We start from the raw sequence: 23,383 nt of genomic DNA, 5'->3' as shown, positions 1-23,383 counted from the left end.
TTTTACCTGAAAAGCAAGCGGTAAAATCTGGTGTACCGTTTGTCCCTCCAGCCTCCCTCCAGTCCGATCCCAGGAGAGCCGAAGCAAAAGCCTGAAAGAGGTGGAAAAATGTGAGAATGGACACTACAAAGGCTTCACCTTCTCGGATCGTGCAGGATTATTCATTCTGCTCTGCTCAAACTCACATTTTTTCCCCTTTCAAATCCAGAGGTAGCCGGGCATGAAGAGCTTATCTAGATTATTATAAATTCGGGATCGATTAACAAGGGGAACTCCTTTAACGGGGGACAATGGGAGGCATCCAAGACCCACGATATGCCAGGGGGCGCAGTGGGGGTGCCCAGAAAACCTCTGGGCCCAGCTCTGCCTCTCCGCCAGGCCTACCTCCCAGGGTTGTTGTTGTTGTGGCAGGCATAGAACGAGGGGGGCGATCCCAGCACATGGCTACCTGGAAGAAGCGGGGCTCCAATTCCTCTGAATTGTTTTGGAGACGACTTCAATGGTAGCTATATCAGGAGGAGGGAGAGGAGAGGAGGAAGAGATGAAAGGAATGAGAGGAGGAGGAGGAGAGGAAAGGAGGGGAGGGGGGGAAGCGCCCCTTCCTTCAGAGGAGCCCACCTTCCCCCCCCCCGGCAGAAGGGGGTGGGGGGTCTTGTGGGGGAGGCCTTGCTGGCCCTGGTGAACAGCCCCAAACCCCGCGGGGCAAAGCGCTCCTCCTCCACCCCCCCCATCATCCCAGGACCCCCAAACCCGGCGCGCACCTGGCCGGCCGCTTTGGCTCCGCCTCCTCTTCCTCCTCCGGCTGCTTCTGCGCGGCTAAGGTCGGCCCGCCCGCCCGCCTCTGGGCGGCGGAGGCTCCGGAAGCGGCATCGGCAAGGCCGGCCCTCCGTCCTTCCCGCCGGCGCGGCTCCTGCTCCGCCGCCAGGAGAAGAAGGGAGAGCGGCACCTTGAAGGCCCCGCAAGGGAGGAAGCTTCGGGGTGGGAGTCTCTTCCTCCTTTTGTCCTCCTTCTCTCCTTCTCCTTTTCCCTCTCCTCCTCTGCCTCCTCCTTCCTCTCTTCCTCTCCCCCTCTTCTTTTCATTTTCCCTCTTATCCTCTTCTTCTCTTCCTCTCCTCCTTTTCCCTACCTTTTCCCATCCTTTTCTCCTCCTCTGCCTCCTACCTCTCTTCTTCCTCCTCTTCTCCTCCTCTCCTTCTTTCCTTTCCCTCTCTTTTTCTCATTCTCTTCTTTCTACTTTTCCCTCTCCTCTTCCTCTCTTCTTCTTTCTCCTTTTCCCTACTTCTCCCTCTCCTTCTTGTCCTTTCCTTCTCTTCCTCATCCTCTTTTCTCCTCTTTCTCCTTCTGTCTCTTCTTCTCCCCTCCTCCATCTCTTCTCCTTCTCCTCCTATTCGTTCCTCTTTTTCTTCCTCCTTCCTCTCCTCCTCCCTCCTTCTGCCCCATGCCTCTACAGTTCCTGCCTGTCCCTGGAGCCCAGACCTGGGAAAGGTTGACCCACCAAGCCAGGGACATCCTCTGACCCAGAACATAGAAAATGGAATTGTGGGTTGGAAGGGACCCTGGAGGTCCTCTAGCCCAACCCCTTACTCTAATATGAGAGGCCATGTGACATTCCGGATAAGCGGCTGTCCGTTCTCTTCTTCAAAACCTCCAGTGATGGAAACTCCCACACTTTGGGGAGACTTTCCTTGACTCTGCCACTATTTCTGGAAGAGCCTCTTTTCCCAATCAAACTTAGACCTTCGGATAAAATGGATCTGCCTGAAAAGATCCCACCAGATTCCTGATTTTGGAGCCGGACTCTTGCACGGGAGCTGGCTGACCCCTCTCTCTTCGCCTTCGGCCCACCTAACAGGGAAACATCTGCCAAACATCCCATTTCCTGCATATTCCACAACTGGCCTTATTTTGGGGGTCCATTGCCATTTTCTATGTCCACAACCTCCAGTGAAATCTAACCTAGTTAGCAGTAGACCAAGATAAGCAGGTCACGCCAAGGGGGGTGGTTCAAGTCAGCTTGCAAAATACACATTTTTAACTGCAGAACACAGCTTGTTTTTAGCTGAAGGAGTATCTAGGATAGGTTACCACTAGGTGACAGCAAATAGACGCTAAAAAACAGTGATCTACTTGTGCCATCTGGTGGAAGAATTGGTCATGACATGCAGCAGTCTTCACCACCTGCATCTGGGGAGGGGGTGGGGGAAGAGAAATTGGGCTAATTTTTCCAATACGGGTAGTCCTTGAATTACGACCACAATGGAGCCCAAACATTTATGTTGCTAAGTGCGACCTTTCTTAAGTGGGTTTTGCCCCATTTTAACGACCCACCCTGCCACAGTTGTTAGTGAATCATTGCAATTGTTAAGTTAGTAACGATTGTTAAATGAATCTGATTTATCCATTGACTTTTGCTGGGTGCTGCAATAGTCGTAAGTATGAAAAATGGTCATAAGTCACATTTTTTAGATAGGTGGGTTAGTAGGTGGATGGTAGACAGAGATTGATTGATTTGACATGACATTAAGAATTGTTTGGTAGTAAAAACTTCATTTGTTCTTTTTAGATAGAAAGATAGATGATAGATGATAGAGATTGATTTGACATGACATTAAGAATTGTTTGGTAATAAAATCTTCATTTCTTTTAGATAGAAAGAGCTAGATGATAGATAGATAGATAGATAGACAGACAGACAGACAGACAGACACTGATTTGACATGACATTAAGAATTGTTTGGTAATAATAAAAACTTCATTTGTTCTTTTTAGATAGAAAGAGATAGATGATAGATAGAATTATTTTCTGTGATGTTGTAACTATGATCAGTCACTAAGTGAACTTTGGTAAGTTGAGGGATACCTGTGTTTGCCCAAGGATGTATTTTACTCTTTCTAAAAATATAAACCCTTTTCTGTTAATCCAGATAATTTTGTAATACTCAGATTAATAATGGGACAATAATAAAGGAATAAGCACTGAAATGTTTTTTTCCTATGTCTTGTTTTTTCTTTTTCTTGCAGCTTTTGCCTTTTTCCAACACATTATCTCCACAATGTTCTTCTTCAATTTCTTCTTTTTCTTGGCCTTTTTGCTTTCTCTGCAAAAGAAATTGAATAAATAATTGTGACATGGAAGGGTGAAAGAGATGAGGAAATGGCATTAAATAAATTAACCCTGCGATGAAATTACAAATCCTTGGAACTGTGTGTGCTTTCCCAACGGGCAAAAATATCCGCTGGAAACTCAATTGTCTGGTTTGCCCAAAATGTTAAGCCAAAGTGGGGTTAACCCAGATATAAGAGATTTATTTAATAAACCACGGCTGTACAATGAAGAGTCATGGATAGGAGGGAATATTTATAGCTCAGGGTTGAACTGTGGGGTTCCTTGGGGCTCCCTGTGCTGGGTTGTTTCCTTGCAGACATTTCATGACCCAACTAAGTAACATCATCAGTGCTAGAAGGGAGTGGGCTTTAGTGCAGGTATCTAATGCAGCATGTAGCACTCATGATGTTACATAGTTTGGGTAATGAAACGTCTGCAAGGAAACCAGCAAGCGCAAAGAGCACCAAGGATCCCACAATTCTCCTCCTCCTCCTCCCTGCCAACTCCCCTGCCTTCTAGCACTGATAATGTTACCTAGTTTGGTCGTGAAATTTCTGCCAAAAAGCAACCCAGCTCAGAGAGCACCAAAGACCCTACTGGTAAAAATAAAAATAGCCTAATCAAGGAACCACCAAGACCTCTCCCATCAATGCTGACAGGGCACTCACTGTTGACAGAGAGCAAACCCCACACTCCCTTCCAGCATTGATGATGTTCCCCAGTTGGGTCATGAAATGTCTACAAAAAAACAACCAAGCTCAGAGAGCACCAAGGACCCTATAGTTCTCCTCTCTGCAAATCCCACCTCCTTCGGGCACCTATGACGTTACTTAGTTTGGCTCATAAAACGTCTACAAGAAAACCACCAAACTTGGACAAGCACCAAGGACCCAACAAGGAAGAGCCCAAAAGAGCCGGCCTCTTTTTTGCCAGATCAGCAGGCCAACAAATTCCCGCCATTAAACTTACCGGTCAACTCTGCAGGTCCTTTGCCGATTTGGACACGTGGTGCGTTTGTGATCGGCTTCACCGCAAACGAAGCATCCAGCCTGAGCTCCTTTGCAAGGGTGAGCGGGGAGAGCGCAGCGATTGCAGATGCTACAGTGGAGCCAGGCTGCCAAAAGAAAGGAAGGATTCCGTCCTCAATGAAAAGCAGCAATCTCTTCTGACCCAAGCCTTGTTCAAATTAAACAAGCACAAACTGTGCATAAAAGCAAACCTTTTTTAATGCGGCGCTGGGAATTCTGTGTATTCCCAGCCAAGAGTCATTTAAACCTAATTGTCCGATATCAAAAGCCAGCCTTTCAAGGCTGACAAGAACAGAAAAATAATTACTGATTAAATATCCACCGACAGAAGTTGCAAAAACAAACCGGGGTAAGCAGGGCTTCAACAAAGACTCTTGAGTCTAAAGAACTTCTTTGCTTCCTGCAAAGAGCACATCCCCAAGGGCTGGCTTTTATCCCTAATGGGAGGGGCCATCACCTTGCAGCCTTACTCCCGAGTCACCCTTGCTGCTTCAGCTGCTCTTTCCTTCGAGCAGCCCTGTGCGCACACGCACTGGGCACAGGCTCCTCGGGTGGCTATTCATCACTGCTGCCAGCCTCCACAATCTCCGAAGGCAGCACTCCACTCCCTGATGTCCCCATCCCTGCATCACATGCAGGCCCCTCATCTGAGTCCTCGTTCTCCGAGACCTCAGCCATCCACACCTGCTGCTGGCGAACCACAACACAATAAAGCATTTGGATCGTTGCGGCCCCTATTAATCAGCATGCAAATTTGGGGAGCTGAAGTCTGCAAGTCTTAAAATTGCATGCTTTGATAAACAGGGCCTTAGAAGGACTGCATTGAACGACATAAAAAAAAATCTTCTAGAATATACAATAAAATGTACAATAAAATGTTTCAGTATGTTGTGGTCAGTCGGTGGTCTGCGGAGCTGGCAGCAGAGTCAAATAGTGGGAAGGAACAGGGGCTGGTCCTGGAGTCTGGGGTGGGCTCAGACGACAGATCTGCATCCGACACAGAGATGGGGCCAGAGAGAGTTACGTGCCGACTTTGGAGAATCTGACATCAGCAAGGCAGAGGAACAAGAAGAGCCTGTTCCCAGTGCGTGCTTGCACAGAGCTGCCAGAAGGCAAGAACAGTTCAGACAAAAGGGGCGACTCGGGAGTAAGGCTTGGAGATGATTGGCCCCTCCCATAAGACATAAAGGAGGAGCAAAGGGACATGAGCCTTTGCAGGAAGCAATTTTTGTTCTTTCTGGTTGGTTTAGACTCTGAAGCCCCATGTTGACTTTGTGGTCCATTTGGCCTTGTACAGCTAATTTAGTCGTTGGCAGCATTTCAAGGGAGATAAAGGTGGGTGCTTATCAGCCTTACCCCAAAGGACTGTGGCAAACTGTGAACAGTCTGTTGGACTGTTCACAAACTCTTTGGGACTCTTTACCGGCTGTGAATGCATATAATTCACAGCCATTGAAATAATTTTTAAAAAAAAGGTTTTTGGGAACAGTGTGTGATTGTTATTGTCTCAGGAAGCCTTGGTCAGAACACAGTAAATCCCCAGACCCAAATATGAGAAAATTCCTGTTGCTGTTTCCAGACCCTTTGGAAACTATAATTAACCAAGATCAAAAGGAGGTCAAATTTTCTAAGAAGATATCCACCGATCTCAGTTAAGGGGGTCTGTTTTGTGACTGGGCCAGAGGCTGAGTCATCTTACCCCAAAGTAAAACATTAAAACTTTTTTTAATGGCCGTTTCATCTTGAATTCTCCTGATCCCTATAAAGATGGTATTTAAACACACACACACACACACACACACACACACACACACCACCAACAACAACTTACAGGGTTTTACACATTTTTTGCAGAGATTACAATGTGTCCAACGTCTGCCATCCTATTGCAAGGAAGAAAAACATGTTAACTTTGATGTAGATGAAAGAACGAAAGTATAATTTACCATCAAATTATTACAAGTAGTTCTCAACTTACAAACACGACTAAGCCCAAATTTTCTGTTGAGAAGAAACAACTAGACACAAGGACAGTTCTCCCCCGAATGCCATCAGTCAGCTAAACAAATAATTCCCTCAACAGTCTAACTATTTACTAAGACTGTATTACTATTATTCTTCTCTTCCTTCCGATTACCTGTCTCTTCCAACTTACAACTATAACCGTGTTGCTTGTATCTTTATGATTAATATTGTTTCATTTAGTTTCCTAGTACAATTGCTTATTTAGTATCCTATGACTATCACTAAATGTTGTATCTTATGATTCTTGATGAACGTATTTTTTAATGTACACTGAGAGCTTCTGCACTGAAGACAAATTCCTTGTGTATCCAACCACACTTGGCCAATATTCTATTCTATTCTATTCTATTCTATTCTATTCTATTCTATTCTATTCTATTCTATTCTATTCTTTATTCCAATATTGTATTCTACTCTGCTCTATTCTTTATTCCAATATTCTATTCTATTCTAATCTAATCTAATTCTATTCTTTATTCCAATATTCTATTCTATTCCACTCCATTCTATTCCATCCCATTCCACTGCATTCTATTCCATTCTATTCTATTCTCTTCCATTCTATTCCATGCCATTTTTCACACAGCTATCTCTTCCTAACTCCAAGCTATAACTTTGACACAAAGTTCTCCTTGCTCTTTTCTAGCAAAGTGAAAACAAAGAAATCCATCCATCTGAAGACAACATGTTGTAGCCATGGTGTAGGGATATCAGCATCCTGATGTCTGAATTCTGCCTCAACCCCAATCCATTGAAAAGCAGGAGAACTAACTTGAGGAGCAACCAACCATCGCAAGAGATTGTTGCCAGGGCAGACTCACTTTTGAAGTACAGGAATGGCAGGTGTCACAGTGCCGGTTATCGTTGCTGACATATCGCTGACAGAGAGGGCAAAACCTGATGGAGACAAACCAGTGAGAAGGTTTTGAGAAAGGATCTGGCTAATCCTGACTAAGTATCATGCCCCTGTTGGAGTCTGAATCCGAGAAGGAAGACAAACAGCTGACAGGGAGTGGGAGTGTGGCTCCGTTGGCTGTGGAGGAAACTGGGGAAGGGCAAAGTCCAGCTGGGCAGAGCAGGGAGAGGTAGAACAAGGGAGAGGGAGTTCAGAGGAAGACCCAGGCCCAGCCACTCTTCATCCTAGGGCAAGCAGGGAGGAATGGAGAAGGGAGCAACGTGGGTTGCATGGCTTATGGGGGAGGAAAAGGCCCTGATTCCCTTCATTAGCCATACCTGGGAATGAGAGTTTAAAAGAGATGCAAGCTGAGAGCAGCGTCTGCTGGGAACAAACGTGAGTTTATCTTGTGTTGACTTATCTGTGTTCCTGGTGTCTTCCCAACTGGTTGGATTTATTGCCGTGTTACTTCACTTCTGGAACTCCTTATCGTGCCCTGCTGGATTTATTGCCTTATCTTGCTTTGTTGGATTTATAGTTTTTATAGTTTTCTGTTTACAATGTTTTAGACTGGACTATCTGCAGCCAAAGCCTATTGCAGGTTCCAGGGAGAGTTTTTCTCCAAGCCGGAAGGTAACCGGAACCACGTTGGAGCTAATAAAGGGACCCCTTACATTACCTGGCTGGGTTGTCTTTGTGCCACGCCCCGTGTCATTACAAAGAGGCTTGGTAAGTCAGGGCTCCCTAATCCCTGGTCCGTGGAACCACACCGGGTCATGGCATGCCAGAAACTGGGCTGCCAAACCAGCAAAGTAGCATCTGGGGGATGCAGGCAACACAGGAAACCATATCCCTTCCAGTCCACAGAAAAACCTCTTTCTGTGGAACCGATCTCCAATGCCCAAAAGGTTGGGGGCCACTGTGGTAAGCTACATCAGTGGGTTTTATAGATAATTTGAAAATAATTTGTTCTATTGAGCAAAGGGTTTACCTGTATCCTTCTTCTGCAGGAAGAACTATTGAACGTGGGGATAGGTTTGTAAAAATACGAACTGGGGATTGTTTGCGGCCTCTTTTCCCGTGCTTATATAGCGCGTGGTTGTCATAATCAACCTAAAAAAAATAAAAATAAAAGCAGGAGTCATTAACAAAAGGGAGGCTGATAAACCTTCCAGGGTAGTAGAGGGAAGTCACAAAGCAGGCACCTCGTCCCGATAAAACCCCTTTTATTTCGGTTAAAGGGAATTCCTCTCCAGCAAAGTCCCGGCCAACAATCTTTCAAGAGATTTCACAACTACAGACCTTGATCAGGCTTGGAGAGCTGCCAGGCCAATAGCTTCCAAACGCCACACTGTAGCAGCAATTACTTGGCAAGAAGTCAGGAACAGATCTTCACCCTAATAAATTGAACTAATTGTCCCCTGAGAACACCACTTCCCATTTGCTCCTCTTTTATTCCCTATGGGAGGGGCCGTTCACCACCCTCCTGAGCCTTTACTCCCGAGTCGACCCTTGTTCCTTAGCTGTTCCCTTCTTCTAGCAGTTCTGCACATGCGCACACTGGGAACAGGCTCCAGCTATTCTTCTTCCCCACTGATCTCCAATTCTGAAGACAGCTGATAACTGTTGGATGGCCCTGGCCCCAACTCTGCCTCCAATGCAGAGCCCTCGTCAGAGCCTTCCCCAGACTCCAGGACTGGCCCATGTTCCTCCCCAACCTCCTCACTGTCCGAGTCTGCCACCATCACCATTGGCCACTGGTGGGCCACAACAGCCATGTTAGGATTCTGAAGGACAATGTTGGGAAGACAAGAGTCCCAATGGCCTGTAGGGAGCTTATGGGAAACCTGGGTTGATTGCATGACCAGCTGGCATAATTGCTTCATAGTTAGCTTTGGGAATAGGTAAATGTACTTTAAAACAGAGCCACCACTCTCTTGGCTCCTATACTGAGGATTATTTTATAGGGATTATGATCCATTTTCTTATTGGGTCAGTGCAAGATTTTATCAGAAATGTTCTAAAGTAGCCACATCTTTTCCTTGCATCAGTCCAAATCTTCCTTGGAGACAAAAAATTATTATATATATATATTTAGGAAAAGAAAAGGACAGATTCAATTGATGGTTCAGCACAAACCTAAACAAAGCAGTTCATAATCAGAAGCAGAGAGATTCCAGAAGTCATAAAGAAATTGGCACAAAAAGTTTACAGATTTTGATCGAGAGCTCTTTGACCTTACCTGATAATCCAACATTGTGAAACTTGGAAAAAATTCAAGAATGCGTGGCTCAAAAAAATAGGGAAATATCCAAAGGATGGGTAACTCTTTGCTAGTAATAGATCCTAGGGAGGCAAAGAAGGAGGTAAGAGATATACGTACCATTCACAATATGTTTGAAAAATAGATGTAAAAATAGATACAAAAAGAGATATAAAATAGGCATAAAATGATATAAAATAGATATAAATAAATTTATGTAAATAAAAAATAAAATTCTGCAAGGAACAACACAGCAAAAACGCTTATTATCTTTGCAAACTATTTAGGGCTAAAATGATCTATTTTGCAGAAGAAACCTTGCAGCCCGCTCTGAATTGTGGCATGCTAGTTGAAAAACTCTTAATGAGTTCTCAATAGAAGACAGCCATTGCAGCTGTGGTCCTTTCTTACATCATGTCAAAATGGCCTGCAATGCCCTAGCTTAGAGCAGCATCCTGAAGGGAGAAGCTGAAACAGGTTATGGTCCAAGATGGGAGGGCTCTGTAGCTATTTTCTCAGCCCTCTTTCCTGCTTTGTTTAAGTGCCTCAGTTACCTGCACCTCCTCCTGAGCTCCACATGGCCATCAGTTTTTGGAAACTAGAAGCCAGCGCCTCCACCAGGCCTCCAAAGGGGGGGTCAGCCACCAGGACCGCAGGACCGCCTTGGTCTTCCTGCAGGAATTCCTCACAAACACGGGACGCCGCCTGCAAGAGAGCCAGAGAAGGCTCAGTTTCTGGAGATCTGGCCTCTTGAGAGTCTCACTCTTTTAAAGGGGGTCTTTTAACTATCTTATATGCAGAACTAGCTCCATACCCGTGCTTCGCTATGAAACTATGTGGTAGGGCTTAGTTTTTGGGGAGGAAAATAAAGAAGAAAAAAATTCTGCCTCGGCCTACCAGCATCCATCGGTATTCATCTGGCTAGCGTCCTGTCAGTGTGTGAGAGTTGAGGGCTGTTTGGAAACTGAAACAGTATTTGCTGGGTGAGCAAGGAGACAGCAAGGAGCCTGGGCGTGGCTTAGCTCAACTGTTCAATAAAAGCTGCTTGGTGCTCTGAAACTGAAACTCTTCTCCTCTGCTTGTGTTTTGCATTTGGAAGAGATTTCTTTTCAGGTGGGGAAGGGGAGTAGAACTCCTTAGCATCAGAGCGTGTTAATAGTAATAACAATATATGATATACTAAATGCTCTGATGGTCATTTCGAACAATCCTTTCTTAGTGAGCCCCTAGAAGCCAAGAGGAACATACAGGTGAAACTCAAAAAATTAGAATATCGTGCAAAAGTTCATTTATTTCAGTAATGCAACTTAAAAGGTGAAACTAATATATGAAATAGACTCATTACACGCAAAGCAAGATAGTTCAAGCCGTGATGTGTCATAATTGAGATGATTATGGCTTACAGCTCATGAAAACCCCAAATCCACAATCTCAGAAAATTAGAATAGTGTGAAAAGGTTTTATATTCTAGGCTCCAAGTGTCCCACTCTAATCACCTACTTAAGCCATAACACCTGCAAAGGGTTCCTGAGCCTTTAAAAGGTCTCTCAGTCTGGTTCAGTAGGAAGCACAATCATGGGAAAGACTGCTGACCTGACAGTTGTACAGAAAACCATCACTGACACCCTCCATAAGGAGGGAAATAAGGTAATTGCAAAAGAAGTTGGATGTTCCCAAAGTGCTGTATCAAAGCACATTAATAGAAAGTTATGTGGAAGGAAAAAGTGTGCAAGAAAAAGGTGCATAAGAAGCAGGGATGACCGCAACCTGGATTGTCAGGAAAAGGCCATTCAAAAGTGTTGGGGACTTTCACAAGGAGTGGATGGAGGCTGGAGTCAATGCATCAAGAGCCACCACACACAGACGGATCCTGGACATGGGCTTCAAATGTATTCCTCTTGTCAAGCCGCTCCTGAACAACAAACAATGTCAGAAGCGTCTTACCTGGGCTAAAGAAAAACAGACCTGGTCTGTTGCTCAGTGGTCCAAAATCCTCTTTTCTGTTGAGAGCAACTTTTGCATCTCATTTGGAAACCAAAGACCCAGAGTCTGGAGGAAGAATGGACACTGCACATACTGCAAGATGCTTGAAGTCCAGTCTGAAGTTTCCACAGTCTGTGTTGATTTGGGGAGCCATTTCATCTGCTGGTGTTGGTCCACTGTGCTTCATTAAGTCCAGGGTCAACGCAGCCATCTACCAGGAGATTTTGGAGCACTTCATGCTTCCTTCCGCAGACGAGCTTTATGGGGATGCTGACTTCATTTTCCAGCAGAACTTGGCACCTGCCCACACTGCCAAAAGCACCAAAACCTGGTTCAATGACCGTGGGATTACTGTGCTTGATTGGCTAGCAAATTCGCCTGATCTGAACCCCATAGAGAATCTATGGGGCATTGCCAAGAGAAAGATGAGAGACATGAGACCGAACAATGCAGAAGAGCTGAAGGCCACTATTGAAGCATCCTGGTCATTCATAACACCTTAGCAGTGCCACAGGCTGATAGCTTCCATGCCATGCTGCATTGAGGCAGTAATTGCTGCAAAAGGGTTCCAAACCAAGTACTGAGTACATATGCATGCTTATACTTTTCAGAGGTCCGATATTGTTCTATGTACAATCCTTGTTTTATTGATTGCATGTAATATTCTAATTTTCTGAGACTGTGGATTTGGGGTTTTCATGAGCTGTAAGCCATAATCATCTCAATTAAGACAAATCATGGCTTGAACTATCTTGCTTTGCATGTAATAAGTCTATCTCATGTATTTGGTTCACTTTTTAAGTTGCATTACTGAAATAAATGAACTTTTGCACGATATTCTAATTTTTGGAGTTTCACATGTACGTGCCCAATTTCAAACTTGTAGGCTTTACGGTTCTGGAGATTGTGATGATGCGTGAGGGGTATTTTGCTTTTATATAGAGAGAGTTGGAAGGTACTTTAGAGGTCATCTAGTCCAACTCCCTGCCCAAACAGGAGACCCTATCCTATTCCAGACAAGTGACTGTCCAGTCTCTTCTTAAAAACCTCCAGCTGAAGCACCCACATCTTCTGGAGGTAATTAGTTCCACTGATTAATTGTTCTGACTGTCAGGAAATTTCTCCTTAGTTCCAGGTGCTTCTCTCCTTGATTAGTTTCCATCTGTTGCTTCTTGTCCTGCCTTCAGGGGCTTTGGAGAATAATTTGACCCCCTCCTCTTTGGGGCAGCTCCTTAAATACTGGAATAATGCTACCATGTCACCCCTAGTCTTTCCTTTCTGTAGACTAGCCATACCCCGTTCCTGCAACTGTTCTTCCTGTGTTTTACTCTCCAGGCCTTTAATTGCCTTAGCTGCTCTTCTCTGCACTTTTTTTTTTCCAAAGTCTCAAACATCTTTTTTGCAATGTGGTGACCAAAACTGGATGCAGCATTCCAGGTTGGCCTTACTAAGGCTTTATAAAGCGGTACTAATACTTCATGTGATTTTGATTCTACGCCTGTACAACCAAGGATTGCATTAGCTTGAATACACCGTATTAACTGATACCTTTAACCAAGGGTCTTCAAACTGGACAGCTTCAAGACTTGTGGACTTCAACTCCCAGAATTCCTGAGTTAGCATGACTGGAGGAGGAGGAATTTGGGGAGTTGAAGCCCACAAGTCTTGAAGCTGCCGAGTCTGAAGACACCTGCCTTTAACTTCTTCATCAGGGCACATGTATTAATGGCAAGCAGAGTCCTCTGAAGGGTTCAGGAGCTGTCGGTCACTCCTTGAATATCCCACCACCGCTGCACCAGCTTGGGGGGCGGAGAGGGGGGGAGGGGACACTGGTAAAACGTGCATGAAACTTGACTGGCCCTTACCTCTCCAGCAAAGAAATAATGGTTGAACATGTTATAGTGACAAAAGCCCTCCTTGGGATAGAACTGCGAATACCTGTAAAGGAATGGTTTCTTATTAGGTTTACACCTGAGATTTCAGCAGTCAAAATAGAGGTGGGCGATCTGTTGAACTCGGTGGATAAAAATGCCTCAGCTGCTTTCTCCGTTAGCACTCAGCTGCTCCAATGTCTCCTAAAAGTCCATCTATCTGACTTTCCTTCCTTCCTTCACCTTCCTTCCTTCCCTCTCCTTTTTTTCCCCCTTCTCTTCTTTTCCCTTCTTAGGTTTTTTTTCCTCTTCCCCTCTCCTCTCTTCCATTTTTTCCTCCCTTTTCTTTTTTCCACCATTTCCCCCCATTCCACTTCCCCTTCCTCCTTCCCTCTTCCTTTCTTCCCTTCTTCCTTCCTTCCTTCCTTCCTTCCTCTTCCTCTTCCATCAACTCATTCTTCTTTCCCCGTGTCTATGGGGATTCTCCATCATTCAGGTCAGGGTTGACCCAATGTTGCTTTTCAAAAGACAACTGGATTTTCTTGATTTTTTTTTGCTTGAAAACATTGTCATCCAAGAAACTACTTCAGTTCTCCCCTTCTTCCCCTTCCTCTTCCCTTCCCTTCTTCTCTATTTCAATTCCCCTTCTTCTTCTTCAAGGGCTCGGCCAATTGGTGTCAGAAACCGGACTGCCATGAGCATCCATGTTCCTTACAATCTCAGACATTGGGGGGGCGGGGGGGCTAATTAAGTTATAAGAAATATGTACTATTATACCATTACTAAGTGTTGCATCTTATGTTTCTTGATGAATGTATTTTATTTTTTCTTTATGTACACTGAGAGCTTCTGCACAAAAGACAAATTCCTTGTGTGCCCAATCACACTTGGCCAATAAAGAATTCTATTCTATTCTAATTTCTATTCTATTCTAATTTCTATTCTATTCTATTCTATATTCTATTGTATTCTATATTCTATTCTTTCTATTCTAATTCTATTCTATATCCTATTCTATTCTATATTCTATTCTATTCTATTCTTATTCTATTCTATTCCATTCTCTATTGTATTTTTTATTCCTATATTCTATTCTAATTGTAATTCTATTCTAAATCTATTCTAAATTCTATTCTATTCTAATTCCCTTCTATATTCTATTCTTTCTATTCTAATTTCGATTCTATTCTATTCTATTCTTCATTCTCCTATTCTACTTTACTCTACTCCATTCTATTCTATGTCGATAGGCTCTTTTATAGATCACTTATTCCTATTAATAGCTGAGAAAACAATTCATTAGAAGGATACATCAGAGGGAATCTACATAGAGGTAGTCCTTGCCTTACAAAAATTTGTTTAATGACCGTTCAAAGTTATGGCACCGAACAAAATGAATTATGACCGTTTTTTTCACCCGATCGTTGCAGGATCTCCAAGGGTCATGCTTGGCAAGTGACTCATTTTTACGACATTTGCAAAGGGAAGCCAAATTTACGTGATAGCCAGGTTACTAATTGAATTGCAGGGATTCATTTATGTGAGGGAGTTCCTTGATTAGGAAACTCTGTGCCAAGAAAGGTTGGAAGGTAAAGGTTCCCCTCCTTGCACCTACGTACTAGTTGTTTCCGGCTCTAGGGGGCAGTGCTCATCTCCGTCACAAAGCCGAAGAAGAGCAAGCGCTGTCCAAAGATGTCTCCATGGTCAAGTACCACCAAAGGGGTTCCTATTTTTCTACTTGCATTTTTTTTTACGTGCTTTCAAACTGCTAGGTTGGGACAAGAAGCTGGGACAAATAATGGGAGCTCACTCCGTTACGTGGCGCTGGGGATTCAAATCGCCAAATCGCCGACCATTTCTGATCGACAAGCTCGGCGTCTTCGCCGCCGAGCCACCGCGTTCCTAGAAAGGTTGTAAAACGGAGCAAAATTCACTGAACGGCCGTTTTCACGTAGCCACAGAAAAATTGGGTGACTGTAGGTTGAGAAGGACCTGCCTAGGGATGACACAGTGGAGAAGCACGGAAACAAAGCAACTGCTGGAAAGAGGAAAAACTCTCGGGGAAGAGAGGGCAGCATCCGCATCAATCCCTTAATAAAAACCTCACCGGAAATCAATATCGAGCAAAAGACTCTTCATCGAGATCTTCTCTTCCAACTGGATCAGTTCATGAAGCCTGAAATTGATCAAGGAGAACATCAACCTAGAACCAAGGAGAAACTTCCTAACGGAGAGGACAATTAACTAGTGGAAGGGCTTTACCCTCCAGAAGTTGTAGGTGCTCCATCAGTGGAGGTTTTTAAAGAAGAGATTGGGCAACCATTTATCTGGAATAGTATACCGTGTTTCCCCAAAAATAAGACCTTGACTTATATATTTTTTTTGCCACCAAAAAGGCAATAGGTTTTATTTTGGGGGGGATGTCATCCACTGAGTAACCTCACTTGCACTTGTCGCCCCTGGCCTCCTTTTCGCTGTCAGAGGCCTTCAGGAACTTCTTCTGGAGCTAGCAAGGCTTTCATGAAGGCCTCTGCAGCAGGTAAGAGTGATCTGGATCCATCAAGCTTTGTTATCAGCTCCAGAGACCTTCAGGAAAGCCTTGCCAGCCTTGCTGGCCTTTAGAAGAAATGAGCCAGCAAGGCAGGTGTCGGGATGCGCAAGGCCTGGCTACAACTGTCCAAAGGTAAGTAGTAGGGCAGCTTCATTCCCCCATCCCCACCCTAGCTTAACTTTTACCCGTCCACTCTGGAGTGGGCAGGATCTTCATTAGGGCTTATTTTGGGGGGTAGGGCTTATATTGGGTGCATGTGTAAAAAAAAATCAAGCTAGGACTTACTTTCAGGGTAGGTCGTATTTTCAGGGAAATGGTAGGATCTCTTGCCTGAGCTGGGAGTTGGACTAGAAGACCTTTAAGGTGTCCCTTCCAACTCTGTTCTTCTGCAACTTTGGCCCCATGTTTTATTCCAAGGGCAAAGGCTAAAGGCCATTCGTTGGTTAAGGTCAACTACGGTGGGAGGGAAACACTTAAGAGCTCACCTTGGAGTGCCAACACAAAGCACCCTTCGGAAACCCTGCGCCACAAGAAGATCCAACAGGAAGTGGCAACTTCTATCGGTGAAGAGATACTGTGCGTTGGTCTTCTTGTTCTCCAGAGCACTGAGGAGTTGAGTAGGTCTTCTCAGCTGAGCCGCTGAGATATCAGAAAGTACTGGATGGCCAGAGTGTCTTTCCCATTCAGATATCAACAGGAGCTGTTGACATTCTTGACAAAACTTCCTTTTCGGTGGCGGAAGAGCGACAAACTCCTTGTACCTTATAGCAAAAAAGTCACAGGTTTATTGGCATTGCCTTGAAATTCCTGCCTTTTAATTCCCCCCCCCCAAGTTTTTTTTTATTTCAATCTACACATACACAACAATACATTAACAGTGTGGTATCAATATATCACACATTTTTTAATCTAGGCGAACTTAATAACACCAATCCTATCCCTTAATACACATATTCACATTAAATCAAAATCCTTCCTTGCTTACTTTCAACATTTCAGTACTCTCTCCTAGTGCCAGCCACCAAATCAGTTAAACATACTTCATGTCATTATTCAATTTCCTCCCCAATTTTGTTTTATTTTTAACTGAAAAATTCTCATTTGGCAAGAAGTATGGTTCCAGGTTTCACATCTCAATACAAACATGACTATAGTTGCCTATTCATTTTGTTTGTTTAATTTCATATCACAATAACCTTATTCGTATTAAATATTAAACTTATCCAATTCCAATTCATGTTATAACTTATTTCATTTTTCTTAGGATATTCTAAAGTTCCTGACTTTTAATTGAAGTGCCCATCCATTTACCGTATTTCTCCAACAATATGGCCTCCACCAATAGGAAAGCCCAGCATGATTTCTAGGCATGAGGTGGAATTAAGCTTCACCCCCCAAATTTAGGCCTATTTAAACCATGCTTTTCCCCACCATTTCTCACATCGTTCGTTAAAACTACATGAGGTGAAGAGAAATGGGTGGGGGAAGGGGGGGATGGGGAGAAAACTTGCCTTTAGGAGTGGCCTGCAGGTAGCCTAGGCTAGAATAACCCGATAGCCGATAGAAGCTCCCTGAAGGCAGAGTCCCCAGCCGCCTCAGGGTGTGGCGTGGCTACCTATGTCCCCTCGCTTTTAGGGCAGTCTCTTTCGGGCGATGGAAGCTCCCCAAATGCAGTCACCAGCCACTTCGATCGGCCGGTATAAGCGGCCTCGGGGTGTCTGCACACACACACTCCCCTCGCCGCGAGGCCACTTCTATCGGCAGACGAAAGCTCCCTTGAAGGCAGAGTCCCCAGCCGCTTCAGGGAGAGGCATGGCTACCTGTGTCCCCTCGCCTTTCAGGCAGTCTCTTTTGGGCGATGGAAGCTCCCCAAATGCAGTCACCAGCCACTTTGATCGGCCGGTAGAAGCGGCCTCCACGACTCTCTCAAAGAATGCAAATGACCAGCTGCCTGCAAGGAGTATAAAGCCTTCCCTTCCCCACCATCCAGTAAAGAGCTGAAGAAGGTTCTTGGAGGAGAAGCGAAATGCTTTGCAACAAACAACAACAAGAAGAAAGTCCAGTTGCCTGTTGTGAAAAAAAGCACCTTGGGACAAGAGAAGTGATCAAATTTCCTTTCATTCTTCAGCTTTTAAAGAATTACTACAGGAACTTGAATATCTGTTTCATGTAACCCAGGAAAAGCATACTTAATTTTCAACTGATTAAGGAAAACTGTCTGGATTCCGCCAGTTCCCCCCATTTAAATCCTGAGTCTCGAGCCAAACTTCCAAAACTTCAAAAGGATTTATTGGGAGTTAACATGTCCAGCACTGCCTGGGTGTAGCTGGCTCTGAGATACATAATTCCTTGTCACCCTTGACCCTGGTTTTCCCTCCACCCCCCGGGGTGTATCGTAATTCATATTCTCCAATGGGACATATCCATAGCCCAGAGTCATCAATCATGTTCTCCAGTTAGAATTTTGCACGGCAGAAACTTTGCTCACCTAGTTACTATCTCTGAAAAAAATTATGGAATGTACTTTTGGTTTCCAAGCTGCCACACTGCTCTTTCAAAATCCCTTTCCCCCCTCCCTTTCTTTAATTTTTTTATTGGACAAAGCCAAAAAACAAAAAGAAACATTAAAAACAATGAACGTACAATCCTCCTAACCCACTTACATTGCTAAATCACATAATAAAAATAGTGCATGTTTACATTCTATATAATATATATTTTTTTTTTTCTTAAGTTTTCGCGGGTACTTACATGTATGGCATTCGGCTTTGCTCGGGTATTTTCCCACGTCATAGTAGTTGTGCTTTTATAGTTGTAGCGATGTTTCAGCAGAATCTAAGCCTGATGATGGCAGATGAGATTCTGCTGAAACGTCGCTACAACTTTAAAAGCACAACTACTGACGTGGGAAAATACCCAGCAAAGCCGAATGCCATACATATATACACATATATACATACAATATATATATATATATGTTTTCTTAAGTTTTGCTGGTATTACATGTATGGCATTCGGCTTTGTTGGGTATTTTCCCACGTCATAGTAGTATGTCACTACATAGTCACTACTATGACGTGGGAAAATACCCGAACAAAGCCGAATGCCATATATATATATATACATATACATACATACATACATATATACATACACATTTTATCATTTCTTATTGTTTTGATCCTTTCTCTTTTCTAACCAACCATAAAACTTATCCCATACTTAGTAATAATACCATTCATCCTTATTTTTTAATTGTTTTGTCAATTTGTCCATTTCTGCACACATCCAGATTTTCCTACCCCCCACCCCCTTCTGTTGGCAACTCTAAAAAGACCCTAGAAATATTTTATGAGTTGACACAAGCATTTCAACCCAAATGATACCTTTTTACATTGTCGGAATGAGTTTTAGAAGGCCGTCGACTCCGGTTGTATTTTTCCCGTGCCGAAAGACGAGCTTCTGATATCTACGGAACACGTAGAGGAAGAAAAAAAAACAATGAAAGAATGAGAAAGTACTACTTCAAGTCAGTCCTTTGAGTTACAACACTTCATTGAGTGACTGCTCAAAGATACAACGGCATTGAAATAAGTGAGCCGGGGCCATTTTTCAGAGTGATGGCCTTTACAACCATGATGGTGTGATCTAAATTCAGATGTCTGATAACTTGATTCTCATTTGTGACAGTCACAGTTTCCTTAGGTCACTTGGATGAGTTCAATTTTTTTTTTAATCTGAATTTCTAGTTCAGAAAGAAGAAGAAAAATATTTCTAACTCAAAGCTTTGTATGTGTCTGTGTATATTTTCACACACACACACACACACACATTATTTTGAGAAAAATGATAACTACTTTAGAAAATTATTGTTTTGTTTTTAAACCCTGGAGAATACTGTGATGACCCAAAGGGGCCGGGCACAAAGGCAACACAGTCCAATAATCAATAGGAGTCCCTTTATAAGCTCCAACTTCAACCCTAATGTCCTGGTTACCTTCTGGGCTGGAGAAAAACTCTCCCAAGAACAGCCTTTGGCTGCTAAGAATCAAGCCCAAAACATGGTCAGCACAAATTGTAACTTAAAGTCCAAACTAGCTAAACCGAAGTAATTAGTTTGGGAGGGCAGGAGCATGAATTTCAGACTTGAAGGCACGGCAAAACTCACACGGTTGGGAGGATGCCAGGAACACAGATAAGCAAAGTCAACACAAGATAAACTCACATTTGCTCCCAGCAGACGCCTCACTCAGCATGCATCTCTTTTAAATTCTCTTCCCAGCAGGGGCTAATGAAGGGAATCAGGGCCCTTTCCTTCCCCGTAAGCCATACAATCCACGTTGTTCCCTTTTCCGTTCTTCCCTGCGTGCCCTAGGATGGAGATGGGGTGGGCCTGGGTCTTCCTCTGAACTCCCTCTCCCTTGTTCTACCTCTCCCCTGCTCTGCCCAGCCAGCTTTTGCCCTTCCCCAGTTTCCTCCACAGCCAATGGAGCCACACTCACACTCACTGTCAGCTGCTTGGCCTCCCCCTCCGAATCAGATTCCGACAGGGGCATAACACGTATATTGAAATATGCCCACCTTTACACTTTTGTCTTCTCTCTCCTACCTTCTGTTTTCTGTCTTCCACCCAAATTACCAGAAATGTACAGATTTATTTTTTTAATTAAAAAATAATCCCATTACCATCCCAAGACTTTGAAATCTGCACATTTCCAAAAACCAGCCATTTTAGGTGTACAAAACATCCCTCCACTACAAGACACATAAAGAAAGAGAACAGGACCATCCCTTGAAAGGGAAAGGAAGAATAATTCTTCTTTTAAACATCTCTTGTTTTGACCTGACCTTTTCATCTTCCCACTGGAAAAAAGGGCAGTCTTTTCTTTCTCGGCATGCCGAACAAGCATAAAATCTTCTCCCCTTTCCTTTCCCTGGAAGAATCCTTGTAAACAAAAGAGTAGGACCTAACAAAGAAAAAAATAAGTCAGAAATGGGGATTGTGGAAAGAAACAATAAAACGATTGCAATTTGTTGTAGTAGTAATTTATATATATATATCAAAATATATCTTCGCTTATATATAAGCAAAATACCCCTCACGCATCATCACAAAATCTCCAGAACCGCAAAGCCTACAAACTTGAAATTGGGCACCTATGTTCCTCTTGGCTTCTAGGGGCTCACTGAGAAAGGATTTTTCCAAATGAACATCAGAGCATTTAGAGTATTTCCTATATTATGATTATTATGATTATCATGATTATCATGATTATCATGATTATTACACTCTGATGCTAAAGAGTTCTACTCCCCCTCCCCACCTAAAAAAAAAATCTCTTCCAAAGGCAAAACACAAGCAGAGGAGAGGAGTTTCAGTTTCACAGCATCAAGCTGTGAAAGACAAGTTGCAATTAATGCAAGTTGTAATCCAGGTAGTCCTCGATTTACGACCACAGTTGAGCCTGGCATTTTTTGTCACTAAGCGAGACATTTGTTAAGTGAGCTCTGCCCCATTTTATGACCTCCTTGTCCCTCCCTCTCCTTCCTTCCCTTTAATATTCCTTCCTTCCTTCCATCCTTCCTTCCTTCCTATCTATTAGAATGCGGTATTGCAGGCTAACTCTGCTTACATTGCCAGCAGTTCCATCCTGACCGGCTCAAGATCGATTCAGCCATTCATCCTTCCAAGGTGGGTCAAATGAGGACCCAGATTGTTGGAGGCGAATAGGCTGACTCTGTAAACTGCTTAGAGAGGGCTGGAAAGCATTATGAAGTGGTCTATAAGTAAGTGCTATTGTCTGGGAAGGGAGGAAGGAAGGAAGATGAGAAGGAAGGAAGTGAAATGAGGAGAAGAAAGGAAGCTGTGGTGGCATAGTGTTTAGTGGAGTGCCATATTGCAGACTAACTGCCCACTGCCAGAGGTTTGATCCTGACCAGCTCAAGGTTGACTCAGCCTTCCATCCTTCCGACGTGGGTCAAACGAGGACCCAGATTGTTGGGGGCAAAAGGCCAACTCTGTAAACCGCTTAGAGTAAAGCACCATGAAGCGGTATATAAGTCTAAGTGCTACTGCTAGTTCTTCCTCCCTCCCTCCCCAGTGGTTAAAATGCAGTATTGCAGGCTGTCTGTGCCCACTGCCAGCAGTTCGATCCTGACGCAACTTTCTGTCCTTCCAAGGTTGGTAAAATGAGGGCCCAGATTGTTGGGGGCAAGAGGCTGACACTGTAAACCACTTAGGGGGGGGGCTGCAAAGCGGGATATAAGTCTAAGGGCTATTGTTAACTCCCATTTTTTTCTATCGCCATTGTAACTCCAGTCACTAAACAAACTGTTGTACATCGAGGACTGCCTGTGTAGACAAATAAGATAAAAACTGATGCTATCGCAGTTAAATCTTTAAATAAGGCATCACATAAAAATAAAGGTGGGTGAGTAAGCAAAAGAACACACACACACAAACAAAACACATACACACCAACACACATACACAAACACAAAAACAAATAGACACACACAAACACAAACACACACATACACACAAAGACACACACAACAGTGACACAAACACACACAAACACACAAAAACAAACACACAGACACAAACACACACAAAAACGAACACACACACACAAACACTCACAAACACATAAACACAAACACTCACAAACACACAAACACAAACTCACACCCACGAGGTGCAAACTGTCCATCCTTAAGCTTCTTTAAACCCACGGGCTCCCTCTCCAGCTCTCTGCTGCCTACCTCGCGGGGTAGTTGTGTAAGGGGGCGGGACCAAAAAAAGGGCAACCGATCAATCTAATCATAGAATGACCTTGGAGGTCATCTAGTCCAACTCGAGCAGGAGCATCCAATCCCATGCCTCCCAGGCCTTCGCTCACCATGCGGGCACTCGGGTGCCGGGGCTGCGGTGGAATCGCGCTCCAGCACCACCGTCGCCACCTCAACCTCCGTCGAGGCCGCTTCCATCTCGGCTCGACGGTGCTCGACGGACGACCCCTCCGCTTCCCCAATCTCGCCAGCAGCCCCACCTCTAAACAGGAAACTCTCTTCCCTTTTCCTATCTCTAGGACATCGCCTTTCTCGCAGAGGCGACGCCCCGCCTCTTCCGGCTTCCTTTGGAACCCCTAGACCTTTAAATGGGTTGAGAAGCCGACTCCGCTTTGGGAAGCGGAAAGAGTCGTGGCGGGACGCGCCGTCCAGAAACGGAGAGATTTGATGCTATAAAAGGCCAAGCTGCAAAATTTCGCCCAAGTCGTCAATCTGATTTTTGCACTGAAAAAGACGCGGCTTGCATTTTTTTAAAAAATATTATTTCTTCGAATATCTTGCTGGGTGTTTAAGGAAACGGCTATTTTATTTTCTTGTTGCATCAATTATGACTGTGTTTCTCAAATCTTAGCAACTTTTAAGATGTCTGGACTTCAGCTCCCAGAATTCCCCATGGCTAGCTGGCTGGGGAATTCTGGGAGCTGACACCTAGGGTTAGGGTTGAGAAAGTTAAGAGGGTGTTAAGATTTATTTGCTTATTTATTTGCTAATTATTTTGCCATTGAAACGGGTTACGGCAGTGTTTTCCAACTTGGCAGATTTTTTTAGATTTAACAGATTAATAGAGCTGGAAGGGACGGTTGGAGGTC

General features: G+C 44.0%; 2 protein-coding genes and 1 long non-coding RNA gene across 8 annotated transcripts in view; 1 reads left to right on the top strand and 2 right to left on the bottom strand.

Annotated features, from left to right (window-relative positions):
• ANAPC4 (anaphase promoting complex subunit 4) overlaps nt 1-810 on the bottom strand; it is a 39,111-nt gene extending 38,301 nt beyond the window's left edge. For 2 of the 6 annotated variants that reach the window (XM_087936511.1, XM_087936514.1), the window contains exons 1-3: nt 762-810; nt 385-506; nt 7-91 (exon numbers count right to left, since the gene is read on the bottom strand). The gene's annotated coding sequence lies outside the window, so the exon portion shown is untranslated. The remainder of the gene's footprint in view (nt 1-6; nt 92-384; nt 507-761) is intronic. The other 4 variants (XM_087936512.1, XM_087936513.1, XM_087936515.1 and 1 more) reach the window with 2 other exon arrangements.
• A 33-nt stretch (nt 811-843) lies between these two features.
• Nucleotides 844-3,193, top strand: LOC148125472 (uncharacterized). The gene is made up of 2 exons (XR_015744159.1): nt 844-978; nt 3,022-3,193. It is a non-coding gene; the product is annotated as an uncharacterized LOC148125472 (long non-coding RNA).
• ZCCHC4 (zinc finger CCHC-type containing 4) lies at nt 2,709-22,844 on the bottom strand. Its single transcript, XM_087936517.1, has 13 exons — nt 22,625-22,844; nt 20,571-20,689; nt 19,109-19,191; nt 16,208-16,483; nt 15,279-15,347; nt 13,166-13,238; nt 9,872-10,022; nt 9,297-9,400; nt 8,046-8,167; nt 6,981-7,056; nt 5,966-6,017; nt 4,076-4,220; nt 2,709-3,098 (listed from the first exon to the last, which is right to left on the bottom strand). Exons 1-13 carry the CDS (start codon nt 22,710-22,712, stop codon nt 2,993-2,995), a joined length of 1,464 nt encoding a protein of 487 aa, XP_087792643.1. The 5' UTR covers nt 22,713-22,844; the 3' UTR covers nt 2,709-2,992.
• Nucleotides 22,845-23,383: the final 539 nt, after the last annotated feature.

Source organism: Pseudonaja textilis, chromosome 6, assembly GCF_049901715.1.
Source record: "Pseudonaja textilis isolate UNSWEBS1 chromosome 6, rPseTex1.2, whole genome shotgun sequence".
NCBI lineage: Eukaryota > Metazoa > Chordata > Lepidosauria > Squamata > Elapidae > Pseudonaja > Pseudonaja textilis.
The sequence above is the reverse complement of the archived record's forward strand: the minus strand, read 5'-3'. Positions and strand labels throughout refer to the sequence as shown.